The sequence below is a fragment of the Bactrocera tryoni genome, chromosome 4 (genome assembly GCF_016617805.1).
Source record: "Bactrocera tryoni isolate S06 chromosome 4, CSIRO_BtryS06_freeze2, whole genome shotgun sequence".
NCBI lineage: Eukaryota > Metazoa > Arthropoda > Insecta > Diptera > Tephritidae > Bactrocera > Bactrocera tryoni.
The window spans coordinates 33,444,939-33,472,640 of record NC_052502.1 but is presented as its reverse complement, the minus strand read 5'-3'; the positions used below and the strand labels follow the sequence as shown (position 1 = coordinate 33,472,640).

Sequence of the window (27,702 nt, the reverse complement as noted above, 5' to 3'; positions counted from 1 at the left end):
TTTTTTCATACATTTTTCTACATCTTTGTAATGTTGACTGACATTTATTTTGATTTGTTTAATTACAGCTGAGCACAACAACCACAAATGGTTGCCACTTAATGTCTACCTCACCCACGCAAACATATGCAATACACGAGGACGTTGACGAGAGGCTGTTGATAAGCCACTCGGGGCCAACACAAGAGACAATCTCACGGTGAGTAGTGACAAATATATACTGTGTCTAATTTATGTAATCTTAGATCTTTATTTTCATAAGTATGTATGTCTACCTCTTTGGAAAAATTCACATCGGTTAACGATTTTAACTACCTTATCTATCTATCCTTACCTATCTATCCATTCAGTGCTTGCTTACCATTTAATATTGGGTAGTCGAAAAAGTCTTTTCGCATTTCTAATCAAACTTCAACGTATTTTTTTTATTTATACTAATAAATAAACAAATATGTACCATTTTGGTAGACCATTTTTTGCCATTTTTCTCCTAGAGATATTATTCCATCAGTGTAAGTCGAAATTTGGTGGCTTGCGTGGCATTCTTCCTTTTTTATACAAAAATTTCAAAATAAAGCGAAATTCTTTTTTTACAGTCATTGTTGAACAGCTCTAACTGTTTTCAACTTCTCCGAATTTATTTTTTTTGATAAAATGAAGCTTAAAATCTCACCTTTCCAACACTATATGGTATAACACAATGTGAATTGTAGCACTGAGGATATACGACTGCAACGGCATCTATTGACAAAATACGAAAGACTTTTTTCAACTACCCAATATATTTAGTGATTTTTAATGCAATTTCCTAGCCAAAGCAATGGTGTTTTTATAACGTTCTGGCAACATCTGTTAAGAACATACGAAACTCTTTAAGATCACTCTAACTTAAGGGGTTATGCCAACTTTGGAATTTCAAAAAAAATTATTCGGCAAATACTTTCAGAGATATGAATCTATAAAGAATTTTGTTCTTTGAATTGATTTCGATTTTTGAACCACCCTCTATGCAGAAATACTTAGTGCTTATCCTTGATAGAAAACTTTCGTGTAGGCCAAATTTTCAGAAGAGAGCAAAGTAATCATCAGATTCCATACATTGCTTTAGGAGAGCTACTGGGAAAAAAGAGGACTCTGACCAAAAGTGGTGTGTTTTCTCTTTGCTACCGCCGTTAAGACAACGATGTTGTATTCGTCTAGTGGAGGGCGCTCGAAAAGACTACAGTCGATATAAAGTTTGAATATGTTCTAAAAGCGACTCTCATCGGCATCTCCGGTGCACTGGGACTACACCGACAATAGCAAATAAAGCCATTTTATATATAGCACTCGTGGACATTGCCAGCAGGTGTGCTTTACCTAGCCCCCATATGCATAACTAATATTAAGATTTTCGAACACCTGGCTGACTTTACTCCCTATGATTGGTGATGGTATGTGAGGAGCCTTGATGAATGCTTGGGAGGATTTTCTTAGCCTGTGGCCCTTTAATTATGCGCAGTATTGGCAAAATTATATAAAATACGGTTAATCAACTCCCATATACTTCATATGATGATTTTCCTTTTTCTAACAAACCAAATGACATATAATAAAATTTCTTAGATTACGAATCTCTGGTTGATGTTTTGCACTTAAGGATATTTCCCTGGCTTTGGTCCTGTAATTTCAGGAGCATGAAATGTTTGGTTACAACCGAATATAGCCCTTCCTTACTTTTTTTGGATTTAAGTTAGTTTAAAGTAGAAAAGATTTCTCATTGTCAGGCATCATTCTTTGGATGTTCTTTAGGAGATCGGCTGAGAGATCGAGATAATCCAAAATTCTCAAAAATGAATCACTAATAATTATAGTACATTAAATTATGAAAATGGATATTATTTTTATATATTTTTTGAACAAAATGTACAAATTCACGGTACTTAACGCGTTATGTACTTGCCAATCACCATCTGCCGGTTCGCTTTGAAAATTTAACGTGTGAACCGTAAATATTACCTCGAAACACTTAAAACATTTTACTTTAAGCAATGTTCCCTTAGCGTCATAAAAACTATTCAGTGAATTTTCTACAATCACTCATCGTCCATCAACAAATTCGGCTAGGAAATCTTCTGATATTTTACTAACTAGAGGGAATTTTAATACATTTTTGGATTCGAAATATATATTCCGGTGTTTTTCAATTACACTGATTTAAGCCCTAGTACCTCGTCTCGGCGCTAAGGAATACCAAATAGCATTGAAAGCTAGAAAATTGCTACAAGTACTTTAAAGATTCTAACAAAAATTACAGAGGCCCACTGTATTTTAAAAACGGTGGCAAAATTAATAAAGACACAAGTAGGCAATTTTCCAAAACAAATTCCCAATGTTTACGTTTGTTTGTAATCTGTCAACTTCTAATTTCATAAGTCAACGAAAAACTTTTACAACCTAATATTTTGTCTGGCAAATTAAGCGTCAACCCGAATTGCCAAAACATATAAAGGCGTCGTAAAAATGCCACATTCTGGCCACATTTTTCCCAATTAAAAGTGTAATAAAAGTTTTTAAGTGCTTCCACCACATTAGTGTACGTATTAAATAAAATATTAAACTATTTTAAATTCACGTGTACTCATAATAATTCGTAGACGACGTTTGTTACTTTTTCTTGGCAGAGACAGAATATAGATGACAAATGTCTCTATTAGTGAAAGTAAAGACTTTTGTTAAAACTTGGATTTAAAAATTTCATTTTAGCATAGAATATTTTCAACTTCCCCGATTCGGCGAGCTAAAGTATGACTATTTAAAATTGATACATGTTTGTTTAGCAGCAAGGAACCATAAGTTGGAAATCAGAAAGAAGCTCCGAAAACAACTTCGGAAATCATTCTCAACGAATGATGTTAAACGAATTAATTTGGTCTTGATTTCTCTCAGCTTGTGTTAATTATTGGGATTGTATAAGGCCTAATAAAATAAGTTCGACATTAGAGAAGCAACTTTCACAGGACGTTGTCATAAGTGACCCACTTTTCAGCACCAGTAGTCATTTACTTCAGAACAGAATCGTTTTTATTGTGATTCAGAAGTGTTTTGCATAGGGAAATTCAGCCAGTGAGTTTTTTGAGCTAACACATATGTTCGGATCAAAACCATAAGCCCTCTTCATATTTTTTAGTCATCGCATAATAAAAAATTGTATTTTTGCTAGTGTCCATCCGTAAAGCATGATTGTCATTAGTAAAGCATACCCAAAACGGTGGCTAAGCCAAGTTGTTGTCGGGACGACCGCTGGAAAGTACCAAATTCAGCAACCGTAGCCGAATTCCCGAATACATTTTTATTTGAAAAATTTAGTCGGACTCTGATTTAGAATTCTTAATGCCCGACGAAATAACTGTCACACGCTTTAGCCGTATTCTGTTCACATAGAATATAGAACATAGGTTTCTAAACAAAACGTCTATCTTCGCTAGCCTTTCGCTAATATCTGTTAACAGTTCATATGGTAGGCACGTTTAGTTTTTCTTTCTTGATCTCAGGTTAAGTCAATCTTGATCCTCAAGGTCAAGATACAGTCCTTTGTGAAGCGAGAAAATAGAGCTAATGTAATATCTACATATTATTTTATATTTTATAAGTCGACAAAGCGCCAATTATATTTTGACATTTTATTACTATTGCCATCAGTTTACCGGGATGTCGGAAAGTTTGAGATCCGAAATATTTAAGCCTTGATGTCTCAACGCCGGGACAATCAAGTTGGAAGTGTGGAGTGGAGATATTTCTGCTCCGTTTTCCTCCAAACAGCTTCTACAACTGACACCCCCGTAAAATCTCAACCTTGCCACCGCGAGATCAGTTTGCACCTCTACAACTAAGCAAACGCTAAGTTACTGATGACGAAGAGACCTCTTGAAAACCATTTTTAGCCAAAAAGAACTTGCGAAAGCCCAAGAACGAATTTTGCTGGCCAAAGCTCTCGCGAATCCCAGCTACCCAGCAATAGAATGCGCGAAGTCAGAACTATTTAGAAAATAAATACTTACTACCAAAATTTGGTTTTCTGAAGCTTATTATACTCGAGAACTAAATACTCTAAACTTTTCTTTACTAACATCCATATTATTTTCCTTCTTTACTGGCGGAGACATCGCTTACGCGGTTATAGCTGAGTTTACAGCGCGTCAGTTGTTCTTTTTTTTATTGCTTACTCAATCCGAAGTGGGCAAGACAAAAACATATCAGTAGATTTAGTAGTATTACTTAGTTATATCAGGCATAATTCCTTGATAATCTATCATAACATGATCCAACAATCTTTATTGTAATATATACTAAATCATTATCCTCTATTCATTATATATCTAAAAATATATCAATATCATTATTTATATTTTCCATTTGATTGGCGCCATAAAATCATTTTCAATCAACTCATCGATGCTCTCTGCCAACTAAATACCGCATTATTGCCATAATGACCCTTACATCATGTAAAATAATTTCAACGCATTCCACATCACTTTTAACCCGGGCATGCAACATCCACCTGCCACTCATAAGTACCACCAACACTTTGACTCATGATTTCCATCAACTAACCAAACCAAAAACGCAGCAAACAGAATGGCTTTGCGCCACTAAGCACAACAACTATACCAACAGCCAACCATTGTGCTAAAGTATGCGATCCTATTCATTCACAGCAATCGACAGATTTAATACAAAAGCAACAAAGCGACGCAGCTGCTACCGAATTGCAATTAGAAAGCGCGGCAACTTTTCAATTCACATCGCCGACTGCAACATTTAAGCGCAAAAAGCAACAGCAAACACAGAAGCAACTACAGCAACAACAATTCGAACACAAATTCCACAACAATAACAATAACTGTGGTGGCAATCAAACAGTGGCAGCAACGGTAATTAATAATTCACTGGCAACCGTCGAAGCGTCGAAGCAGCCGAAATCAAAATCACCTAATCGCAACAGTGCGGAGAGCGGCAATGTGCAACACGCAGCAACTGTTAACACGTCGATTATATTGAATGGTATAGGTGTGGCAGCAATAGCAAAAGCAACAAAAGCGACAAAAGCAATAACGGTTGACGATATTTTAGCAATTGGTGACGGCGGCGGCGGCGCTATTGGTGCGCACAACAATACAATAACGACAACAAAGCCAACAACAAGCTTACGTACACCGCGCAATCGCACCTTGCCACGCATCGCAACAACCACAACAACACCGCGGGCTGCATATGCAGCTGACAATCTCGATCTAGTGGGCAGCCACACAGGCAAAGCGCCGCTCAACGGTCACAACAGGCGGCAACGTGCCACAGCCAAGGTGAAACAGCCGCCACAGCAGCAGCAACAACAACAACAGCAGCAACGACAGCCAGCACTTCAACAACACGCGCTGCCAAAGAGAATGACCGCAGGCGCTGCTGGCGGCAGTAGCAGTGCGAGTGGCAGTGGCAATAGCAGCAATCACAGCAGTAGCAACAGTAACAACAACAACAACCACAGCAATACACTACACAAAGAAAACAGCGCGCTCATGGACAGTTTGGGTGCACATTTGGAGCTGGTGGGTTGGCGCAAGAAATGCCTCTACGGCCTGCTGGTGCTGCTAATGCTGCTCATCATCACAAATCTGGTGTTGACATTGTGGATACTGAAAGTGATGGAATTCACGACGGTGAGTAAACCAAACACACGCCACACCATACACACACATACACACATGCGCTCTAATGTTGCTTGCAACAAATTATGCTTATGTACTCATGCCACAAGCCTCAGCACAAAGGTGATTGTTGCCACACACCGATTCAGTTGAATTCCATTCCGTTCGGATTGAATCGACCAGTTGACATCAGGCATGCGGCGGTATGCAGGTATATAAGCGTGTGTGTGTGCTTGTGTGCATAAATCACTTTGCATATTTGCCTCATTAACCAGCACAATTGTTGTTAATTGACCTTCAATGGTTTCTGTCTTATCATCATTGCAGGACGGCATGGGCCAGCTGAAGATAGTGCCAGGCGGTATTCAGCTCACCGGTCAGGCGCTCATAATGGATATGCTGCGTGCATCGACAATACGCTCCAGGCATGGCCAGCCGATAGCGATAGGTAAGTGTGTCCCTCATATACAATACATAAATATATTCTTATGAGTGTGGGCATGTGTGTGCGGCAAAGACGTGCAACTCGCTAGAGGGTGATAAATGTAGGCACAAACGCATAAACGTACCTACGATGAATTGCACGTATATATACTTATATCAGATTTAATATCTGTACATATATATAAACAGTGTTGGACAAAATAAAAGAATCCAACACTATATGGTATGCCACAATGAATTTGGTAGAATATACGAATGCAACGACATGTATTGACAAAATACGAAAAGACTTTTTCGACTACCAATATGTAGTTAAATATAAAAAATTGGCATGTGCCGATTTAGCCAAGTCCGTCTGTCTGTATATACACGTACTAGTTCTCCAGTTTATCTATCTGAATTCTGCACACGTAATTTCCTCACTTAGGAGCTGCTCATTTGTCGGAACCTCCGAATTCGGAACACTATAGCATATACTTTAGCTACCATACAAACTGAACAGTCTAAATAAAGAGATTTTTTCCCGAAGTTTGGCATGGGTTATGGTCGGAAGCAATGGTGCAATCTCTGAAATTTTTTTTCAAATCGAGTTACTATAACATATAGGTGACATATTAACTGAACTTTTCTTCTTTTAATAAATCTTTTGTAACTATTTGGGGAGAGTGTTATAATGTCGGAGCAACCGAATATGTAATGGAATTATCCACAATATCTCGATTGGGTCTGCTTGAATGCCTGGACTATTACCGTAAAATGGTTTCTTTTAGTGTTGGTAATAAAAAATAGTCACATGGTGATAGATCAGGGGATACGGAAGGTTGTTGATGAGAGAAACTCGTTTTTCATAAAAAATTCGTTGACTTTTTTGGTATTCATTTCATTCATGTGGAACACTAATTAAGTTAGGTTAGGTTATGGCTGGCTCTCATACCACACATATATCTACAGGTCCTTCATTATGCCAAATGCAGCTTTAGTTTAATACGAGATGAACCCTTCGTCGTGAAGCAGGTCAAAGTTTTTCACGAATTTTAATAGAGGCTTGATATCCAATTCTGGTACTGCTACAACCCCTTGAACTGCGAAGCTCCAATGTAATGTATATAAGCCGAGTTCTAAATAAAACCGAATAGAAGCAGAGAAGGTCCAAAGTCTCTCTCATATCTACTTCCCAGCACTCTCTACCAAATTTTTCGTTAATATTGCCCACCGGCTGGCTTGTAACGCCAGAAAGTTGTGACCTGTTGCTAGTCCAACAACCGTTCTGCAGTTCTTTTTAAACTGCGTGAACAACAAGTATGCGTGTTTTCCCTCCGTTCTCATGCACATGATCTCAGCGATCCTACATCTCTTCATCTTACATCTCACCCTGATCCGTCCGTATCGTCACCCATTCCCGAAATTTCATTTTGTATCATTTTTAGTAGCATGTTTTATTCCTGAACTGGTTCCGTAGCCAGGCAGATGACACTTTTGGTAATCTAATCGGTTATTTTATTTCCACAAGTGCCCATTTGGGCTAATTAGAACTCAGTATGTATATAGAAGCCGCTCTTGGCGAGTATCTACTGCCTTCTGCTTGGCAATTTTGGCGTATATAGTGATGTACGTTATGCTTGCTTTTTCAGTTAAAATTCTCAAAATAGAAGTAGTGTTTTTACTCGTATTTTATCTCAATACCAACATTCCAGTAGCAAATTGTACATCAAAACCAACAACTTTACGGATATTTTCCTTACCTTTGGGCGCCATTTAAGTCCGGAAGGCATTTTTAAATTTTAGTTTGGAAAATATTTCCCTTCCGCCTTTTTGTCTTTTGAATTTCGTGGCTATGTATAAAGCACTACAGAGCTCGTATCTGGTAATACTCTACATCTTTGAATGGTTTCGACAATTCAGAGCGGGTGAAAACGACATCATGGATAAGCCAGCCGGCGGAAGACCTGTGACGACGAATACCGATCAAATCATGGAACACATCGAGTTAAACTGGCATACGGCATCTTTTGACATCGTCCAGAAGATGGGAGTTGGTCATCAAGCCATTTTAAACCATCTGTAGAAGATTGGATACACAAAAAAGCTTGATGTTTGGTGCCGCATGATTTGACACAAAAAAACCTTCTGGACCGAATCAACGCCTGCGATATGCTGCTGAAACGGAACGAACTCGACCCATTTTTGCAGCGGATGTTGACTGGCGACGGCCAAGGTTTTGCTGTGTGTTTGAGCTGCTCCCATATGGCCAGACGCTTAATTCTACTATCTATGTACTGCGCACAACTGTACCGCTTTAAGCAGGCGATCGACCAGAAGCGTCCAGAATTGGCCAACAGGAAGGGTGTAGTGTTCCACCAGGACAACGCCAGACCACACACTTCGTTGATGACTCTTCAGAATCTACGGGAGCTCGGATAAGAGATTTTATCGCATCCGCCATATAGCGCGAACATAGCGCCAAGTGATTACCACCTGTTCCTGTTCATGGTGAACCCCTATTGGTGTAAAGTTGAACTCAAACGAGGCTTGTGAAAAGTGGCTGTCCGAGTTCTTCGCAAATAAGGAGCAGGGCTCTAAGAGGGGGGAAATGAGTTGCCGTCTAGACGGAAACAGATTATTGAACGAAACGAACGAATCACTGTAGCACTTTTTATAAAACTTTGAATAAAGATCAAAGCTAAGGGAGATATATTACGATCTACAGCAATGCAGAGCACCTATTTTTATTCATTAGTTAGAATTAGAAATTGGTTTTAAGTACAGGAATGAATGTGTTTTCTATTATATTTCCAACACTGTGCATACATATTTACATGTTACCTACAAGTAATGATGGTGTAAGTGTGTTTGAGTGCTGCCAATGACATGCAAATTTGTTTGTATGCGATTTGCGGCAATTTGTACGCCGCCAGCATGACGCACCGCTACCAACACACACACAAACACATATGAACATTTGGGCATATGAATAGGCATTAATAAGCGTATGAATAAATCTACAAATGCGTAAACATTTAGTCGGATAATGTTTGTCTGATAACGTCACGGCGCGATAAGATATTTACGCACGTAATTTATTATGGTGATGTCCCTATTAATATTCAGTTTGCATAAATTTACAAATGCTGAGATTATGCGGCGCCTAAAAGCCTATGGCCAACAACAAATTTCATCTTACACAAGCTCAGACGCAGAATTCAAGCATTCACTTCTACAGAATTAGTTGTTTGTCATCTTACGCATATGTTATTTTAATATATTATTATTTGTTGGCTTACTGTTGTTTTTATACATGTGTAGCCACTCCCACACGTAATATAGTGTTTCCTTGGTCCGAGCTCAGCATTAGGAATTGCTCAATCTTATAAAGTGAAAATTGCTTTAAAAATTAATTCCGTTGCAAATATAATAAGCTAGCAAACCTTTTTACATAAAAATACTCGTACATATTGAATTACAAGGAGGATTAAATAATAATATGTTTTCAAAATTGGTTCAGCAAAATTTACGGCTTAGCCATTTGGAGCACACAGAACATACTTTTTATGTAGTATACTTAACACATAGCTTATGTAAACAACAAATTTTAGAATATATTGCAAAATGTTTTGCCAAAATTATATATGATCCGATCAAGATACCATTTTGTTCGATAACTTGTTCTCAATTTGAAGGTAATTTCATAATGCCACCCTCATATATCCCTATTAACACATAACTGACACAAGCGATTTTCACAAGCTTACCTTGAGATGAATGCTTCACCAGCAAAATTATTCGTCATGGACAGGAACAGATAGTACTTAACCCTTAGATAGAACTATAAGATGGATGCCTATGAACATTTCAACCAAATTATGTAGCTTAGTGACTGGATATCGATGTGTGTGGACTGGCGTTGTCCCGTGTCTTTTATTGGTCAAAATTGTCTTTTTTTGGACGATTGCTTCCTTAATATAGCTCCAAATTAAGCAATAAGAGGCGTTTAATTGGTTATTAGAGTATCGTCACCGGGAACGTCTGGTTTTCGTTTTCTCCTTTATCAAAGAAAATCTGCAAACTGTTGCGTTTTTTCAATTTTTTCTAGCATCCGTCCCTGACGCGTGACTAAAATATAGCGTGTCAGACAATCACTACATTGTCTGAAAAGTTGTTTAATATAACGTTCAACGCCATAGATCGTATCCCGAGATATACATAGATTACTTAAACCAACTATTAGAAAAATCATTAATTTCAAGATTTACCTTAATACTTTGATAAATGCTTGTGTCTTGCTTCAATCTCGATTCGAACTTTTGGTAGGTTAGATTCTCTACATTTTTACACTCTTAATCTCATATTTTATAAATTTTTCGGTTTTAATTTAAAACCAACCGGGTAAACATTTTATATAATTTTTTAACATACTTGGTCAGAAGGCGACTTCAATCTAAAATGTGTTTAAATGAAATATGCACTCTCCGAGTATCACTGGAACTCCTTACGTTAAGACATGTTTGCCAATATTTTAAAAAATTTCGAAAAGTGGCAACTACTTATATTCCAAATATTTACCATTTGTTCTTTTTTTCTTTTTCCAACCTTCTCAAAACGTCAAAGTGAGGGTTGTACAACGGACAACTTTTTTGATAGCTATATTTTTAAATCGTGTATTACTAAGTATATAAGTATTAATCGCTTATTTGTGTTAAGGGCAATAACAGAAATTGTTAATGAGTTGATTGACATTTTTGCACACTTGAACTTGAAATCCTTTACAAGTATTACGTAAATTTGCCTATGTTCCTTTATGGTTTTAAAGCCTTGGAATTTTTACCAAAAATTTTTAATTTGAAAATTATCTAGAATCTTAGATCTAAATTTTATTGAAACCATTTTAGTTTTTCACGAGTTTGGCCAAAAAAATATAGAGGGCTTATTTTTTTAGTCGCAAATCTCACACATTTTCGGTTTAATTTATTATTTTACCAATAATTACTTATTTCTAGTGAGTAGCTCAATAAAAAAGTTGTTGTATTCTGTGTTTATGAGTGGTAATTAATATTTGTTGCCGTTAGGTAAACTGGCCAATCCTTGTGAAAAGAGCCACAATCCCATGCTGATAATGCCATTTCAATTTAATGCCACCTACTCATTTTCAATTCTCAGAACCCTCTTAAACGCCGGCTTGAGCCTGTCACATAAAGAGTGATCAATTTCGTGGTTTACAATTAAAAAAAAAAACACAGAAACTTCAAATTTAATGGGAAATGCCTATTATCATTTGAAATAACATTCCTTGGCATTTATTTTTCGAAGATTACCCCCTTTAAATGTTGGCTACGGCTATGTTTCAGATGGTCCATCCGTCCAATACGTGAAATTATCTGTTCACCGAAGTATTCGCTCAATAAATCCATTGATGTGCGATGTGTCTGAAGTTGCCCCGTCTTGTTGAAACCAAATATCACGGAGAATACGAGCTTGAATTTCAGACATCAAACAGTCGATTTTCATAGCACGATAACGATCGCCATTGATAGTTATGTTTTCATCGGCATCATTTTTAAAGAAATATGATTTTAACGGCGTACAAACCACACCAAACCATTTTTTTTTTTTGACAGTTCTTGAATCTTTTCCCGTTGCTCTTCGTCCGATGTGCGACACTTTTGCTTATTTACCTACCCATTGAGCCAGAAATGGGACTCATCGCTGAACTTAATTTGGCTCGAAAACGTTGGGTCTTCTTGGAGCTTTTCAAGAGCCCATTAAGCAAGGCAATGTCCCGTGAGAATATCCAGTGGCTTTAGTTTTTGCACAAACTGTATTTTGTACGTTTTCATTTAAGATCTCGATGTAAAATGCCCCAAGTCGCTTCATATGTCAGTCTGAGTTGCTGAGAACGGCGCCGAATAGGCTCTCCACGGTCTTCGTGTACACACTCAGCTACAGCTGCTATATTTTATTCACTGTGTGTTGGACGTGGTCTATTCGGTCGAATATTGGCTAAGAATGAATGCTGGTTATTAAGATGAGTGATGGTGTTGCGAATATTATGCTCAGTAGGCTGATTAAGTTAACCATAAGTTGAGAGAAGCGACCGAAACACATTCTTTACAGAACCTGATTTTTTATAATAAATTTGAACAATTTGGAAATGTTGTTTAGGCATCGGTAAGGCACGTAGCCTTCCTACTAGAAACTGACCCTTATGGAAACAAAGTGTCTTTAAGAATACTAACTTTCTTCATAACTATTCACTACTATTCACATTATAACTATTCACAACTTCATAGTTAAAGTTCTAACAATTCTAAAATTTAAATTCAATGTACTTCGACACAATCTGATACCATTTTCAATACACCGTCTTCATTCTTATCACCAACCTACCGAATGCTGTCAAATGTAAAACTATTACTCAACTAGAAGAAAAAAATAATAAAAAAATTCAAAAATCTCAACTTAGATTTTAGTTATAACTTTTGGTGGATTCTGCATATTTCATTCCAACAGAAATAAGCGACCTTAAGAAATTACTAGCAACTTAGAGAAATACATAAAGCTGGAATTCTGCAAAACGCAATAGAAAAATTAAAACTTACCGAGAATAAATAAATCTCTCCACACTCCACACAATGTGGCGAGCGCTGAAAGTACGTGTGGCACGCACGAATACATTTCACCACAACCAAATATGCGTGTCTGTATGTATTGCGAGTATGCAGTTAGGTGTGCGGTACGCGTTGACTGGCGTTGGACAATTACAGATAAAAGTAGAGAAAGACAGATGGGATTTTCACCTAATGACAACATTAAGGTATGAGCAAAGACGCAGTCACAGCCAGTGGACCGCAGCCGAGATAAGATGCTGAAGAGGGTGTCGTACATATGTTTGGTGATGGCGGCAATTCCACCTCAGTGGCCCGGATGCAATCTTTAAATTTCTTCAACGTCTTACACGTTCGAAATACTCACACAGTCGTGCGCGAGGGAAGGGGGTTACCGCTAACAGTAGATGAAACAAATTTCCTGCGCGCAGAGTGTCTTTTAACTTTTTGGTGTCGTCGCCAAGGTTGAGTGGTTGGCTGGTCCATTGGCCGTGAGCTGCAGAATCGTGCTGGCACAAATTTTATTTCCGTTTCCGCTATCATGTCACACTAATCTTGCGGCTTGCACGCTTATTTGTAGGAAGAAAGATGTGAGCGCGCACTATGCGCTTTTTTTACTTTACTTTCCGGGCAGCGTATGTTGTGGCCTTTGGTTGGGGGCGGCGGACGGGTGTGCCTTATTACGGCACATTTGTTATGCGGCTTGTTTTCGGCGCACGTGCACATGCTCGTCGCTTATTTATTGCTATTTATATTATATAGTTGACATTTGGTATATTTGATTTCACTATCTGCGCCCACAAATCGCACTCATATTTATGTTGTAATATTTCCTTGCAATTTTTTCGGTACAACCGGATGGATGTCATCATCAACGCCGTAATTCACATTGACTGCCACAAAACCAATGAAACTAAAAACGAAAAAAAAAATCAAAAACAAATGAACAAAACGAAACACTCAACCGATAAAACAACAACCACACAACACTCTCGGCCAAACATCAAACATTCATATCCACCATAAACCAAATGGGAATTGTGGTCATCCCCACATCGCCACCGACACCTCAACAAACTACGCTTCACCGCGCTGCTGTGATGATTACCTACTCACCTGGCGGCGTCAACCGAATATCATCAACAGAATCATCACGTAATTTTTCAATCAATACACGTGACGCGAATGGCATGCTGGAGAATCATTTATTCCTTGGGCACGATAAACTCGAATGCTTGGCTAAGGAAATCCGCATCAATGACACCAACGGACGAAATTTATTTTCTGTAAATCAAAACGAAGTCACAATCGGTGCACACGCGTTGCGAATTGACGGTGAAGGTGGCGCCATATTTCGGGAGTCCATACAAACGCCGCATGTACGCGCCGAACCCGGACGGGAGTTGAGGTGAGTACTCTGCTCGACACAAAGTAGTCATAGGAAATTGAAACGTACAAAGACAAATGCAGCGAAATATATTTCTGTGTATAGGGGTTCAAGTATAAAAAAAAATAAAAATTTTGATTTTAAGGGGTACACTTAATGTCTCAGCATAAAACTAAATTTAAAGTTAAATATTTATAATACAATACATAAAATATTTTTAAGAAAAAAGTGCAACATTTTTCGAGTTAGATGTGATATCCAAGGCGTTAAAGAAAGGTTTATGCAAACGTTCTTCGCTGCCGCGTTCATGCCGGTTTGCTTCGTGGATAAAACCTAAAAAACATTCCCGTGTAAAATATTTTGGTTTCACAATGACCTTAGAAAAAAATCAAAAACTGACCAAATGGCGTGCTTTAAAAAGTGAATTTTTACCTAAATTTTGGTCATTTATTGCCTGCCAAAATTCGGTTTGTATTGACATCAAGCTTACCATAGCGTTCCATGGAAAATTATATACAGAACACAGTCTAAGAGTAATCACGGTGTGCTGCCAAAAAATGCTGCTTAACAAATTAAACTGATTGCCTAAATTTACCATTAATGGTTTCACTTTAAAAGGCTATGTTAGATATTCATTTAAAAATTTGAAGATAGAGAATATATCGTCACCTAAAATGCAAAATAACGTATCTTCAAAAAGTTCGAAATTGAGTGCTTCCTTGATTGCGATCCACTACTTTAAATTACATACATAAAAGTATATATGTCCAACATTTTAAGGTTCTGCTATCAGATATAACCCAGTTTTAACCAATATTTAAATTTTGCTTCACTTATGTTTCGTTTTATTACGTGTTTCATTACTTCCTCTGTAAATTTCCGAAAATGTTGTTCCGTTATTTTGCATTTCAGGTGACGATATACTATAGACCATAGCTATGTATAAGCAAAACCAAAAATTGAGTATTTTCGAAAATTGACACTAGGTGGGCCCCTTTACATCAACGTGCCTCCAATCAGTAATTTAGTTAATACAAGTTTTAAAAGATTAATCCACTCTAAACGACATAGAAAAGACATTCATTCTCTCTAATATTTTTTGGGAAAAAATTTAAAAAAAAATTCAATTATTTCTGGAAGTATTTTTATACCCTGAACAGGGTATATTAAGTTTGTCACGAAGTTTGTAACACCCAGAAGGAATCGTCGGAGACCCTATAAAGTATATATATAAATGATCAGTATGTCGAGATGAGTCGATTTAGCCATGTTCGTCTGTCTGTCCGTCTCTCTGTCTGTATATATACGAACTAGTTCTTCAGTTTTTAAGATATCGTTTGAAATTTTGCAAACGTCATTTTCTCTTCAAGAAGCTGCTCATTTGTCGGAACGGCCGATATCGGACCACTATAACATATAGCTGCCATACAAACTGAACGATCGGAATCAAATGCTTGTATGCACAACTTTAACATTTGACAAGATATATTAACGAAATTTGGTATATGCTATTTTCTAAGGCAACAATATAATCTCCGAAGAAATTGTTCAGATCGGTTAACTATAGCATATAGCTGCCATACAAACCGAACGATCGGAATCAAGTTCTTGTATGCACAACTTTCACATTTGACAAGATATATTAACGAAATTTGGTTTATGTTATTTTCTAAGGCAACAATACAATCTCCGAAGAAATTGTTCAGATCGGTTAACTATAGCATATAGCTGCCATACAAACCGAACGATCGGAATCCAGTTCTTGTATGCACAACTTTCACATATGACAAGATATATTAACGAAATTTGGTATATGTTATTTTCTAAGACAACACTGTAATCTCCGAAGAAATTGTTCAGATCGGTTAACTATAGCATATAGCTGCCATACAAACCGAACGATCGGAATCAAGTTCTTGTATGCACAACTTTCACATATGACAAGATATATTAACGAAATTTGGTATATATTATTTTCTACAGCAACAATGTAATCTCCGAAGAAATTGTTCAGATCGGTTAACTATAGCATATAGCTTCCATACAAACTGAACACATAGTTACTAACAGAAATGCACCTGTGAAGGGTATTTAGCTTCAGTGCAACCGAAGTTAACGTTTTTTCTTGTTTCCCAATGAAATATTAAAACAAAATTGTTATACTGAAATTTAAGAGGTTGCATGGGTTTCCTAGGGTAAAAAGCAGCCCTTTTTCAACACTTTTTTCTCATTTAAAAAATTAAATATTTTATTAGAATTTTTTATTATTACAAACATACTACATACAACACTATTAACAGAGAAACTCTGAAATTTTTGGAAAAAAATATTTTCAAGTCGGCCATTGCGGTGCCATTTCCGGTGACTCCTCGAAAAAAGATGCGCTTGCATTGGCAGGATAACTTCTTACAGGATCATCTGAAGTAAAAAAAATACGTGTTTTAGTTAAAACCTTTACTTAGAACAGTGAAAATTTCGCGACATTTTTTTTTCCAAATAGTTGTAATCGAGAAAAAAACCTTCGTCTAAATCTTTAAGAATTGTATTTCGAAGACCTGTGTAAAATTTCATGAAGATCGGTTTAGTAGTTCTCGAGGAATCTTGCCAACCGACTTCAAAAACACAGTTTCGAGAAAAACGCGTTCAAGGCTGTCGCACTTAGCCTAGCTAGCCTCGAGGGCACAAGTTCTCGAGGCTGTATCGCTGAAACTATTACTCGGATCAACTTGAATAAAAAAGAAATCGATTTTTTGAAACCCGTTAACCCATGTAACCTCTTAAAGCAAAATTGTGGCTTTATACACGCTTGGCTATTCACCCGTGGCTATTAATATGCACCAGAGAAGATTACGGGTCTCCAATTTTAACTCAGAATGAAATTCCAAGTACAAATTATTTATATTTTTTTTAACAAAAAGCTCGAGAAGCTCTCTCTTTTTATAAAAACGTTCAAAATTTGCACTAAACTAACTAACTCTTCAAATTGCTGTACAGAGCAATACAAGTATATCCAGTGTTGAAAAAGGAGGCTTACATTTCGACTCAATCAGCGAAACAAACGTAAACGTTTAAGAACTTTCTGGACGTGTAGAAAAAAGTAGCTTTGAGAAAAACGGGTTTCAGTTTTATGCCTGTTCTAAAGTGTTTTCAACCTTATTTAAAGTTCGAAGCAAAAAATTTAGTTCTTGAATAATTCTGTTTCACTATATATTAAAGAGATTTTCTTATAATAACATTCTATGAGTACTTCGGTTGCCTTTTATGTTTCGAGATTTGGCAACCCTAGTGTTGAAATCTGCCAACTCACAATCCTATTGTAAAGTTTGAACCTTTTGATGTTATACGTACTCAGAACGTTTTGACATACGAGCGTTAATAGTGTTGTTTACAACAACTTAAAATTTTTTTCTCGACCAAAAAATTGAAACATTAAATCACGAAAATTTTCGCACGATTATATTTTACAACCTTTGACGTGAAATAACTCACCAAGAGTGCATAGATGAAGTTAATTCATCTATTGACGATGGAGCTCCATCAAAGATCAGTGCTTATCGATGGACGGATTTTATGAAGGTTGTCTAAATTGAGTGCTTGTTGCCGAAACCTTTGATGCTGTGCATAAACTAATATTGTCAGAAGGTCATGTGACCTATTGTGAGATAGAGACAACTACTTTTGACTGTAAAAGAAATTATTTCACGTGATCCCACATAATTTGTTGCTGGCTCGTGACACTTGGTCGATAGAAATTTTTACCAGTTAACTTTCAAGAAATCAGGAAAACCAACCACCGAGGTCTGATTACCCTTCACCACGATAATACGAACTCTCTCACATCGACTGAAACAACTTCATGTTTGAGCACTCAAAGCACCCATTTGATGAGTCTTCCTCCGTACAACCCTGACTTGGCACTGACTGCCTTCTGTTAATTCCTATTTATAAAAATAAACTAAGAGGTCAACGTTTTGCAGTGTAGCAAATATGCTCAGAGAATTTACTATTTTATGGTTTTGTTCTCTAATCTCGAAATATAAAAGGCAACCTAGTAGTTTAATGATTCTTGGTTAGACACTAACTCTGTTTATGTCCTGCTATTCCGGTATGATAGCAGCGCTTTTGCATTTGGTTTGATCTGCTTGATTTTTATAAAAACCAATTTTAGTATATATTTTTTTATTTATCATAACTTTAAATGTGGGTTATGCATCGATCTTCCAAATTTTATTGAGAATACCATTTTTGTATTCTGTATATATTTTGCTTCAAAATGGGGCCGAGTCTTTTCATCTTCTTTTTACATATTTTTCCAAGAAGTATTTTTAAATGGTCTGAGAACAAGAAAAAGTCACTTGTGGACTTTGTCCGGAGGATACGAAAGATGTAGTAGCAATTCCAATTTTCCAATTTGCCCCGGTTTTATTTATTTGTCATACAATGTCAGTGCTTTGCTGAAACAACGCTTTCTTCTTCAAACTGGGCATTAGACCATCGCTTTTAGTCCGTCGATTGAGCCGCGATTGTAGGTCTTTTTATAGCCTATAACTTTGCTATGTACCCTTTCTATGGGAGTTTATGCTTTATCGGATATCGAGATAAACCGTTTTTAATTCTGAAAAATACAATCATGCCCTTCCCTTCCTTTTCCCGTCTTCAGATCGCTCGCAAATTACTTTTCATTTAATTATTGTTATTTTATTTTTCGTTTTCAATGGGTTTCAACCTACTTTGAATTTTCTTAATTTTTCCCCATTTTAAAAGCTTCTGGACTGTTCTAAAACTAGGTATGCTATATCACACAAACGAATTTTACTGATTTCTGTAAAATTTTAATACATGTCTTTTAAAGATTAACTCTAACTGCAAGACATATATAATCAATTTTAGTGGTTCCCTCTCAGTGAAACGATACGAACAGTCTGCTATTTGATACTAATTAAAAGAACTTTTTTATAGAAAAATATTTTATACTTTATAACAATAAAATAAAATATAAAAATTTTAAGACCCTTAATTTGTAGAGTAGTATAGATGCATGCCTATAAATTGGAGAAAGTGAAAAACTGACAACGTGAAGAATAGCCAAAGCAATGAAATGAAAAGCGTCAGATGGGCAGAAAGCATATGAATCACTAGCACACTTTGAGTACATAGCATTTTGCTCCAGTCGATTTTATTCTGACTTGAATTATGATGTGCAACATACGCCACACGACAGCAGCAGTTGGGCAGCTAGCAATGCACAGAAGGAGCACATACCAGCGAAGGCAATACGCGAAGTGTTGACTCTGTTGAAAACACTAAAGGGCCGACAGACAAATAGGCTCATCTGCGCCCCACGAAGCCAACACATACACACACACCACACATGTGCATAGCTGCTCGCCTTAAGCGAGGCAATTGTCATCCGTATGAATGCGAAGAATAAATGGCTGGGCCTGCAATGGTCAGCTGCAAATTGCTGTGATGGAAAATATTGACTTGCTGGCATTTTATATGGAGCTTCTCGAATTTGTCGAATTGATTTAAAGGTGGACACATGCATGAGATAGCACGCTGTGGGGTATACCTATGGAGTGCCGGAATGCAACAGCTGCATATGTGCAATATGTGTCTTCGGTGTTATTTATGCCAAACTTGCCGAATATTTGCTTGGCATAGTGCTGAGGCTTTACTTTAAATATTGCAAATTATTTGAAATAAAATGGTCATATTGAGTAAAGATCACTTTTTATAAAAAACAAAAATGATTTGTTATTACCGTTCTACAACACCGTTCTAACATCAGAAGTAGTCAGCTACACATTTTCAGATTGACAAGAAAAAGTTTGGGGAATATATATTCAAAACCAGCAACGACCAAGCACCGAGAGAGTTATACAAAATATACAATACATATCAAATAACAATTTAAATATAATTTTTATAGTTAATTTGCCATATATTTCATGCTCTACATTAGACAGGAATAACATCAGAATGTAACGCACATTTTTCTGAAAAGCAGCTGCAATAAATCTCTTCATCTACAATAAAATGGAAAATTATCGTAAATTTTAACTTTCTAACGCACCAAATCCGCTAAAACAAAATTAGTGCACTACTCGTCGATCTTTAATTAAATACCTCAACGATCACGATCCGTGCATAAATGTTTGAATTATTTAAAGAAAACTATCGGCAGAACTACTATTCGCTTCTGAACGCCTGGTACAAATTTCGAATTTTTCTTCGGGTAAGAAAATTTCATTTCCTCATAACCAAAGGCAACAGAAGAGGGTGTGCCAAAGCTAGCATTGCATAGTTGTTAGCTCTTTATTTCCCCTGCAATTTCATATATTGAAAGCTAGAAATGAGTGTTTGCTACATATAACAGTAACGAGTAATAATTTGGATACAAAATTGGTGAGTAATTGAGGAAATATTAACCCTTTCATGTGCGACCTCAGAGACCACAATCGGTTCATAAACGTGGGAGTTATTCGATGAAAATGTTGGACAGAATCCCTACTCGGTTCTGGGCGCCCGACAAATTTGGAGTTTTTGCTTTCTGATGGTAAATTGCAGTTGTATATCCAGTTAATATCAGCCCTATATATAATATATATTTTTAGCTTACTACACAAAAATATAAAATTACAAAAAACATCTGCTTGTTACAGAAATCATGTATTTATTTTAGTAAAAATCAATATTTAGATTTATATGAAAATAAAGGTTTTCAAAGTAAAAAAATTCAATAATTTCTTTTATTTAATTACATGTGCTCGGATGCAATTTTAGTTTCACAATTTTTTTTCACCTTTTCCCATTTCAATTATTTCTTCTTTTAAATTTACTCAATTACTATAAATTTTCCAAAACTCCTCTTCAACACCTTTAATTTGACACCAAAATCTTCAAAATCGGTTAAGATTTACCGAAATTACGAAAAAATCACTATTTTCTTCATTTCTTCCAACTTTCCAAAACTCCTCTCCAACCCCTTTAATTTGGCACCAAAATCTTCAAAATCGGTCAAGATTTGACGAAAATACCAAAATTTTTTTAATTTCTTCCAATTTTCCAAAACTTCTTTTCAATCCCTTTAATTTGACACCAAAATCATTAAAATCGGTTAAGATTCGCCGAAATTACGAAAAAAAATGTAATTTTCTTCATTTCTTCCAATTTTCCAAAACTCCTCTCCAACCCCTTTAATTTGACACCAAAATCATTAAAATCGGTTAAGATTTCCCGAAATAACGAAAAAAAATATAATTTTCTTCATTTCTTCCAATTTTCCGAAACTCCTCTCAAAACCCTTTAATTTGACACCAAAATCATCAAAATCGGTTAAGATTTCGCGAAATTACGAAAAAAAATGCTATTTTCTTAATTTCTTCCAATTTTCCAAAACTTCTTCTCCAACCCCTTTAATTTGACACCAAAATCATTAAAATCGGTTAAGATTTGCCGAAATTACGAAAAAATCTGTAATTTTTTCATTTCTTCCAATTTTCCGAAACTCCTCTCAAAACCCTTTAATTTGACACCAAAATCATCAAAATCGGTTAAGATTTCGCGAAATTACGAAAAAAAATGTAATTTTCTTCATTTCTTCCAATTTTCCAAAACTCCTCTCCAACCCCTTTAATTTGACACCAAAATCATTAAAATCGGTTAAGATTTGCCGAAATTACGAAAAAAAATGTAATTTTCTTCATTTCTTCCAATTTTCCAAAACTCCTCTCCAACCCCTTTAATTTGACACCAAAATCATCAAAATCGGTTAAGATTTGCGAAAATTAGGAAAAAATCGCTATTTTCTTAATTTCTTCCAATTTTCCAAAACTTCTTTTCAATCCCTTTAATTTGACACCAAAATCATTAAAATCGGTTAAGATTTACCGAAATTATGAAAAATCACCATTTTCCTCATTTCTTCCAATTTTCCGAAACTCCTCTCAAACCCCTTTAATTTGACACCAAAATCATCAAAATCGGTTAAGATTTACCGAAACTACGAAAAAACCACATCTGGTCCACTTCTGGTTACTTTGGGCAAGTTTCCTCATTTTTCGCCAAATTCACAAACATCAAATTCTACCAGGCGACCATAACCAGCCAGTAAGTAGCTGCGGGAAAAAATTTTACTTTTTTGTAGCATACCTCAAAGGCGCAATATGAACTGCGATACCGGCATATGCAGGACAACCGGAACTGAAGGTTGGTGCCACGTTTACGTGAATAACTTTCATAATTCGCCACCGATTTCAATCGTTCAGGTACCAAATGAAAGGGCAAGCCAGCAGCAATACAATCAGCTACAAATAAACATTAACAAGTTACAACAAGAAGACATTTTTGCAGGAATATGCGAGCAAGCAACACTGTGATGAGAAACTCGAATTTTGTATTTATAAAACAAGATGAAACAATATTTGTGCCACTAATAGATTGAGATACTTTTATATGTGTAGTCTGCAAAATAGCATCATTTCGAATTCACTACATTCCGTTGTATTGCTATTTTTAGAAACGCTTCGTTCGCACTGAATTGCAATGTTTACGTACAAGATGAAACAAAGTGCACTAGAAAATTATATTCTCGAAGCGATTGCCTTTCATTTGCCACCGAAATCATTGAAATCGGCAGAGTTTTGGCAAAGTTATAGCGAATATGCGATCGTTATGCATTAGTACTGCATTATCCACCATTTCCTGTAGTTGCTTGCGCGATAAGGACTTAACGCGGTCTTGTAAAACCCAGCCGATTTCAATGATTTTGGTGGCAAATGAAAGGTGATCGCTTCTAGAAAACATAAGTCTATTCACTTACTTTCATCTGCTATCTAACGTTGGCAATTAAGCTAAAACGAAGCTATTCAAAAACACGCAATAACTACTAATGTATTGAAGTTGAAATGTTGCCGTTAACAGAATATACTTATGAAGCGTATTTGTAGTGATTGGTAACACGAAGATCCTTTCATCTTTGTTTATAAGTATCAAATTTTCAGTTTTTTATCATACAGTTGCTTCGATACATTTGCTTCAAAAAATATCTTCTATTTGTAGTTTGTTATCATTTTTTTGTATTTGATCGAGTAGCTGCACGCTTACCCTTTCATTTGGTGCCTGAACGATCGAAATCGGTGCTGAATTATGAAAGTTATTCATGTAAACGTGGCACCAACCTTCAGTTCCGGTTGTCCTGCATATGCCGGTATCGCAGTTCATATTGCGCCTTTGAGGTATGCTACAAAAAAGTAAAATTTTTTCCCGCAGCTACTTACTGGCTGGTTATGGTCGCCTGGTAGAATTTGATGTTTGTGAATTAGACGATAAATTTGAGCAAACGTGCCCAAAGTAACCAGAAGTGGACCAGACGCGATTTTTTCGCAATTTCGGCAAATCTCGACCGATTTTCATGATTTTGGCGTCAAATTAAAGGGATTTGAGACGAGTTTCGGAAAATTGGAAGAAATGAGGAAAATGGTGATTTTTCATAATTTCGGTAAATCTTAACCGATTTTAATGATTTTGGTGTCAAATTAAAGGGATTGAAAAGAAGTTTTGGAAAATTGGAAGAAATTAAGAAAAAAGCGATTTTTTCCTAATTTTCGCAAATCTTAACCGATTTTGAAATTTTTGGAAAATTGGAAGAAATGAAGAAAATAGCGATTTTTTCCGAATTTTCGCAAATCTTAACCGATTTTGAAGATTTTGGTGTCAAATTAGAGGGTTTTGAGAGGAGTTTCGGAAAATTTGAAGAAATGAAGAAAATAGCGATTTTTTCATATTTGGGCAATTTTGAACCAATTTTGAAGATTTTGGTGTCAAATGAAAGGAAATTGGAAGATAACTTTAGGACAAACTTTTCATTTATATTCTAATTTATTTAAAGACGTTGTATTTCTATATATGTCAGGGGCATCGGAGTAGTTATGAGCGTTTTGGTTTTTTGGTAATACTTACACTTATTTCCTTTCTTCTTGCAGCAATTAAAAAATCTACTTTTAATGAATTGTAATTGAACTATTAAATATTTATTTAAGTAACTTTTAGGCATTTGTAATTGTCGTTTCATTTGTTGCAGTAAAGTAATCTTAATATATAAATAATCATATTGTTTAACTAAAGCATACTTTCGTAACGCAATCATTGTCATTTTTACAGCAGAAGTTTGTGACACCCAGAGGCAAATATCGGATGCCCTATAAAGTATACAAATAATGAAAGGATCGGCGTGTCGAATTGAGTCGATTTTTCCATGTCCGTCTGTTGGTCAATATACATACATATACGCGAATAAGTCCTTAAGTTTATGAAATATCTAAAATTTTAGGCATGTCCTTGTCTTGTCAAGGAGATCTTGATTGATCGGAATCACCGATATCGTACCACTATAGAATATAGCCGACAGACAATAAAACCGATCAAAATAGAAATAACTATATTTTTATACATTTTTATGCTATAAAAAATGAACTTGTCAAGGGTATTACAATATTTCGTATAAAAATTATATTTTTTTTATTATAAGAATATTCAAAATCTTAGATGAAAGTAATAGAAAAGGTCTAAATAAAATAAATTAAATTAAAATTAAATTAAATAAAATAGGGAAAAATGTGTATTTTAGTAATCTATGAGTGGCTTGAGAACCAAATCTACTGGGTACAAAAATATTTGTGCTCTCCTTTGAGGCTTCATAGGATCCGATCAGTTCTTAAATTATGAATATTGGCTATTGAATGCCAAATGAATGATTTCAGCAAAATATATTTCCCTTCACTTAACGGTTTCTCTATTTTTATTTTTTTCTAGACTGGAGTCCCCCACACGCCAGCTTGAGCTGACCGCTGCCAAGGATATAAATTTGCAGTCACGCGCTGGTGCAATAGAAGTGGCTGCGCTGAAGGATGTGCGGCTGAGTGCGTTGGATGGAAGTGTAAGTGGTAAATTGGATACTTTCAAGTATTTTAAAATATATATATATATATTATATATATGAAATATCATTATCACTACATTAGCTTAGAGCAGGCTTTGCTCTCTATCACCTCCAAATGTCATTACATAAATTTTTTTATATTTTTCTTTCGCCCACTACTTTACCCTTTCCAATTGATTCGCGTATCACAGCTGCGCTTGGAGTCCGCGAAAATCCTTATGCCGAATCTGCGTACGGCGCAGCCACCGCCACTGGGGGCGCCACAGAGCCGTGACCATTTGCATCGTGTCTTCCAGCTGTGCGCCTGCTCGAACGGCAAACTTTTCCTGGCCGCGCCGCATTCGATATGCGCCGGTGATGACAGCACTGTTTGTAGATGATTACCCGAACGGAGACAATAAAGCAAGTAGATGCAGCCCTGAGTGCTGGATGAAGAAGAAGGCAGAGCATAAAAAAGTAGTTAAATATTCAAATGTAGCATATAACTGTATTTGTAAGTAAGTATAAATAATAGTTATAAAAACAAGCAGGGGTTAAAGTAGTATTCATATCAATCAATGTAACTGTTAAATATCACATATGTAAATTATTAGCGGCATGTACAGTGGTGGGCAGCGAATTGGTGCAATATAATAAATGAAATTTGCATAGTCAATCGAAGTATTTTTTTTTACTATTTCAAACATTTGATAAGATAACTTAGGTATAATTTCTGTTGCAAAATTTTAACTGATTATTTTAGTAATAATTATTGAATAAATTGTATTGCCTTATAGAGTACATATGTCAAACAGGACGTTAAATGTGAATATTTTGGACTAAATTTTATTGAAAATTTGCGAGACAAATGGATATATAATTTCTTTACTATTTACTTAAATAACGTGAATTTATATTCTTTTGGTAATCTAAGGTTAATTCGTGCAAAAACGCCTATATTTTTGTGAATATTTTGTGGCGACACAGTTCAAATATTTTTACTAAACGAAATGATACTTTAAAGTATGGCATGTTGTATAAAAGTTTCATGAAGAAATATTGACAACTGCCTGCAATGGCAGCAATTATTCGAACGTGTCACGGCAAAAAGGAGTACTCTGGTACCCCTTATATGAACAGAGAGTTTGTTTTTTTCGAAATTTAATTTTTTTTGGATTTTTTTTTTTTGAGAATAAAAACATGAATTTTTTAAAACAAAAATCAGCAATTTTGTTGTAGTAAAATAAATATTATTTATAATTTTGGAAAAAGCTCCCCGCCATTCGCTTGGGAATTATCTACAGAATTAAAGTTAAAAATTGCAAAAGGATCGGTGTAGTCTTTTGAAGTTGCGACGGGAGCCAACTTTGAAACGAAAATTTCGGGGAAAAAAAACATTTTAAGGGGCTATACCAATGTGACGCATGAAAAATTAGGCGATTTTTGTGAATTTTTTAAAAGAAAGTACTAGATTGAATGTTTCGACGTTTTATGGACGTAATAAAGTATATTTTTAGCTATATTAAAAATACTTGTTTTTACAAAAATATTGAAAAATAACGGAGTTATGTGCTGTCTGCGGAAGTGCCGAAAAAAAAGTGCCTCAACTGCTGGCATGATTCCGGTCGAATGAGTAGCTGAAACAAAAAAATTCAAAATGTTTATTAAACTTAAATATATTTTCTATACAATGAACTACGATCTTTGAAAAATATCAAAAATTAAGAAAATGGCGTAATTTTGAAAAAAAATCGTTTTTTTTACGAAAAAATGGTCTTTTTTTTATGGCAAATTGACAATTTTCAACCAATCAAAAAGATCGTAGTCCATTGTATAGCAAATGTATTCAACTATACCCAATTTTAATTTGAAGTCCATCGGTCAATTTCTCGTTGAGTTATGATGTCAGCAATTTTGAAAAATGTCGTTTCGAGAAAAACGAGTTTAAAGTTTCACTTATATATGTATGTTTGCACCTCTGAGCGGTCGCTGTTTAGAACGCTGCCATTCAAAAACTATTCAAGATACGACCTTGCCAATTTCACAGGATATTTTTGAATATATAAACTATCCAAAAAGCAAAAAAAAAATTTGTTGAAAGTGTCACACTGGTATAGCCCCTTATGACTAATGTAGAAGTGATCACAACTCCGTCAATTTTCCCCAATTGACTTTATTTTTTAGCAAAGAATTCTTGAAAAAAAATGCAAAATAAAACAAGTATGGAAGGGCTAAGTTAGGATGGAACCGAACATTTTATACTCTTGCAACTTGCAAGAATCAAAGCCAGGGGAATACCTTAAGGTGCAAACCGTCAACCAGAGGACCGGAATCCAAGCAATTACATATATATACAGTTCAACTGCCTAACTCAAATCACCTTAATACATACAAAAACTTCGAGTTAAGAAAGACTTCGATTTATGGAAAAAAACTTGTATGAAATTTGACTTCTATTGCCAATTCAAGAGTTCGTGTTACCCACGCCTTATATCTACCGAAGCTACGCTTATCCAGTTAGCAACATATGTTTGCACGTTCTACATGGAAAGTATAATCGGGTCAGAAGAAGAATATCATATAGTTCTGTTTTCCGAATAATCTATGGCTTTATAACTACAAATTTAAGAAGACGTTCTTACATGATAACTTTTTAAAAATACT

The 27,702-nt window shown here is 35.7% G+C and overlaps 1 protein-coding gene across 1 annotated transcript in view; it reads left to right on the top strand.

The window, feature by feature from the left end:
• LOC120774283 (myb-like protein P) overlaps positions 1–26,493 on the top strand; it is a 127,145-nt gene extending 100,652 nt beyond the window's left edge. Inside the window, exons 3-8 of the mRNA XM_040103775.1 lie at positions 69–199; positions 4,613–5,699; positions 6,015–6,135; positions 13,877–14,138; positions 24,933–25,056; positions 25,251–26,493. Of these exons, the coding sequence (XP_039959709.1) occupies positions 69–199; positions 4,613–5,699; positions 6,015–6,135; positions 13,877–14,138; positions 24,933–25,056; positions 25,251–25,439 (1,914 nt within the window). The 3' untranslated portion in view covers positions 25,440–26,493. The remainder of the gene's footprint in view (positions 1–68; positions 200–4,612; positions 5,700–6,014; positions 6,136–13,876; positions 14,139–24,932; positions 25,057–25,250) is intronic.
• Positions 26,494–27,702: the final 1,209 nt, after the last annotated feature.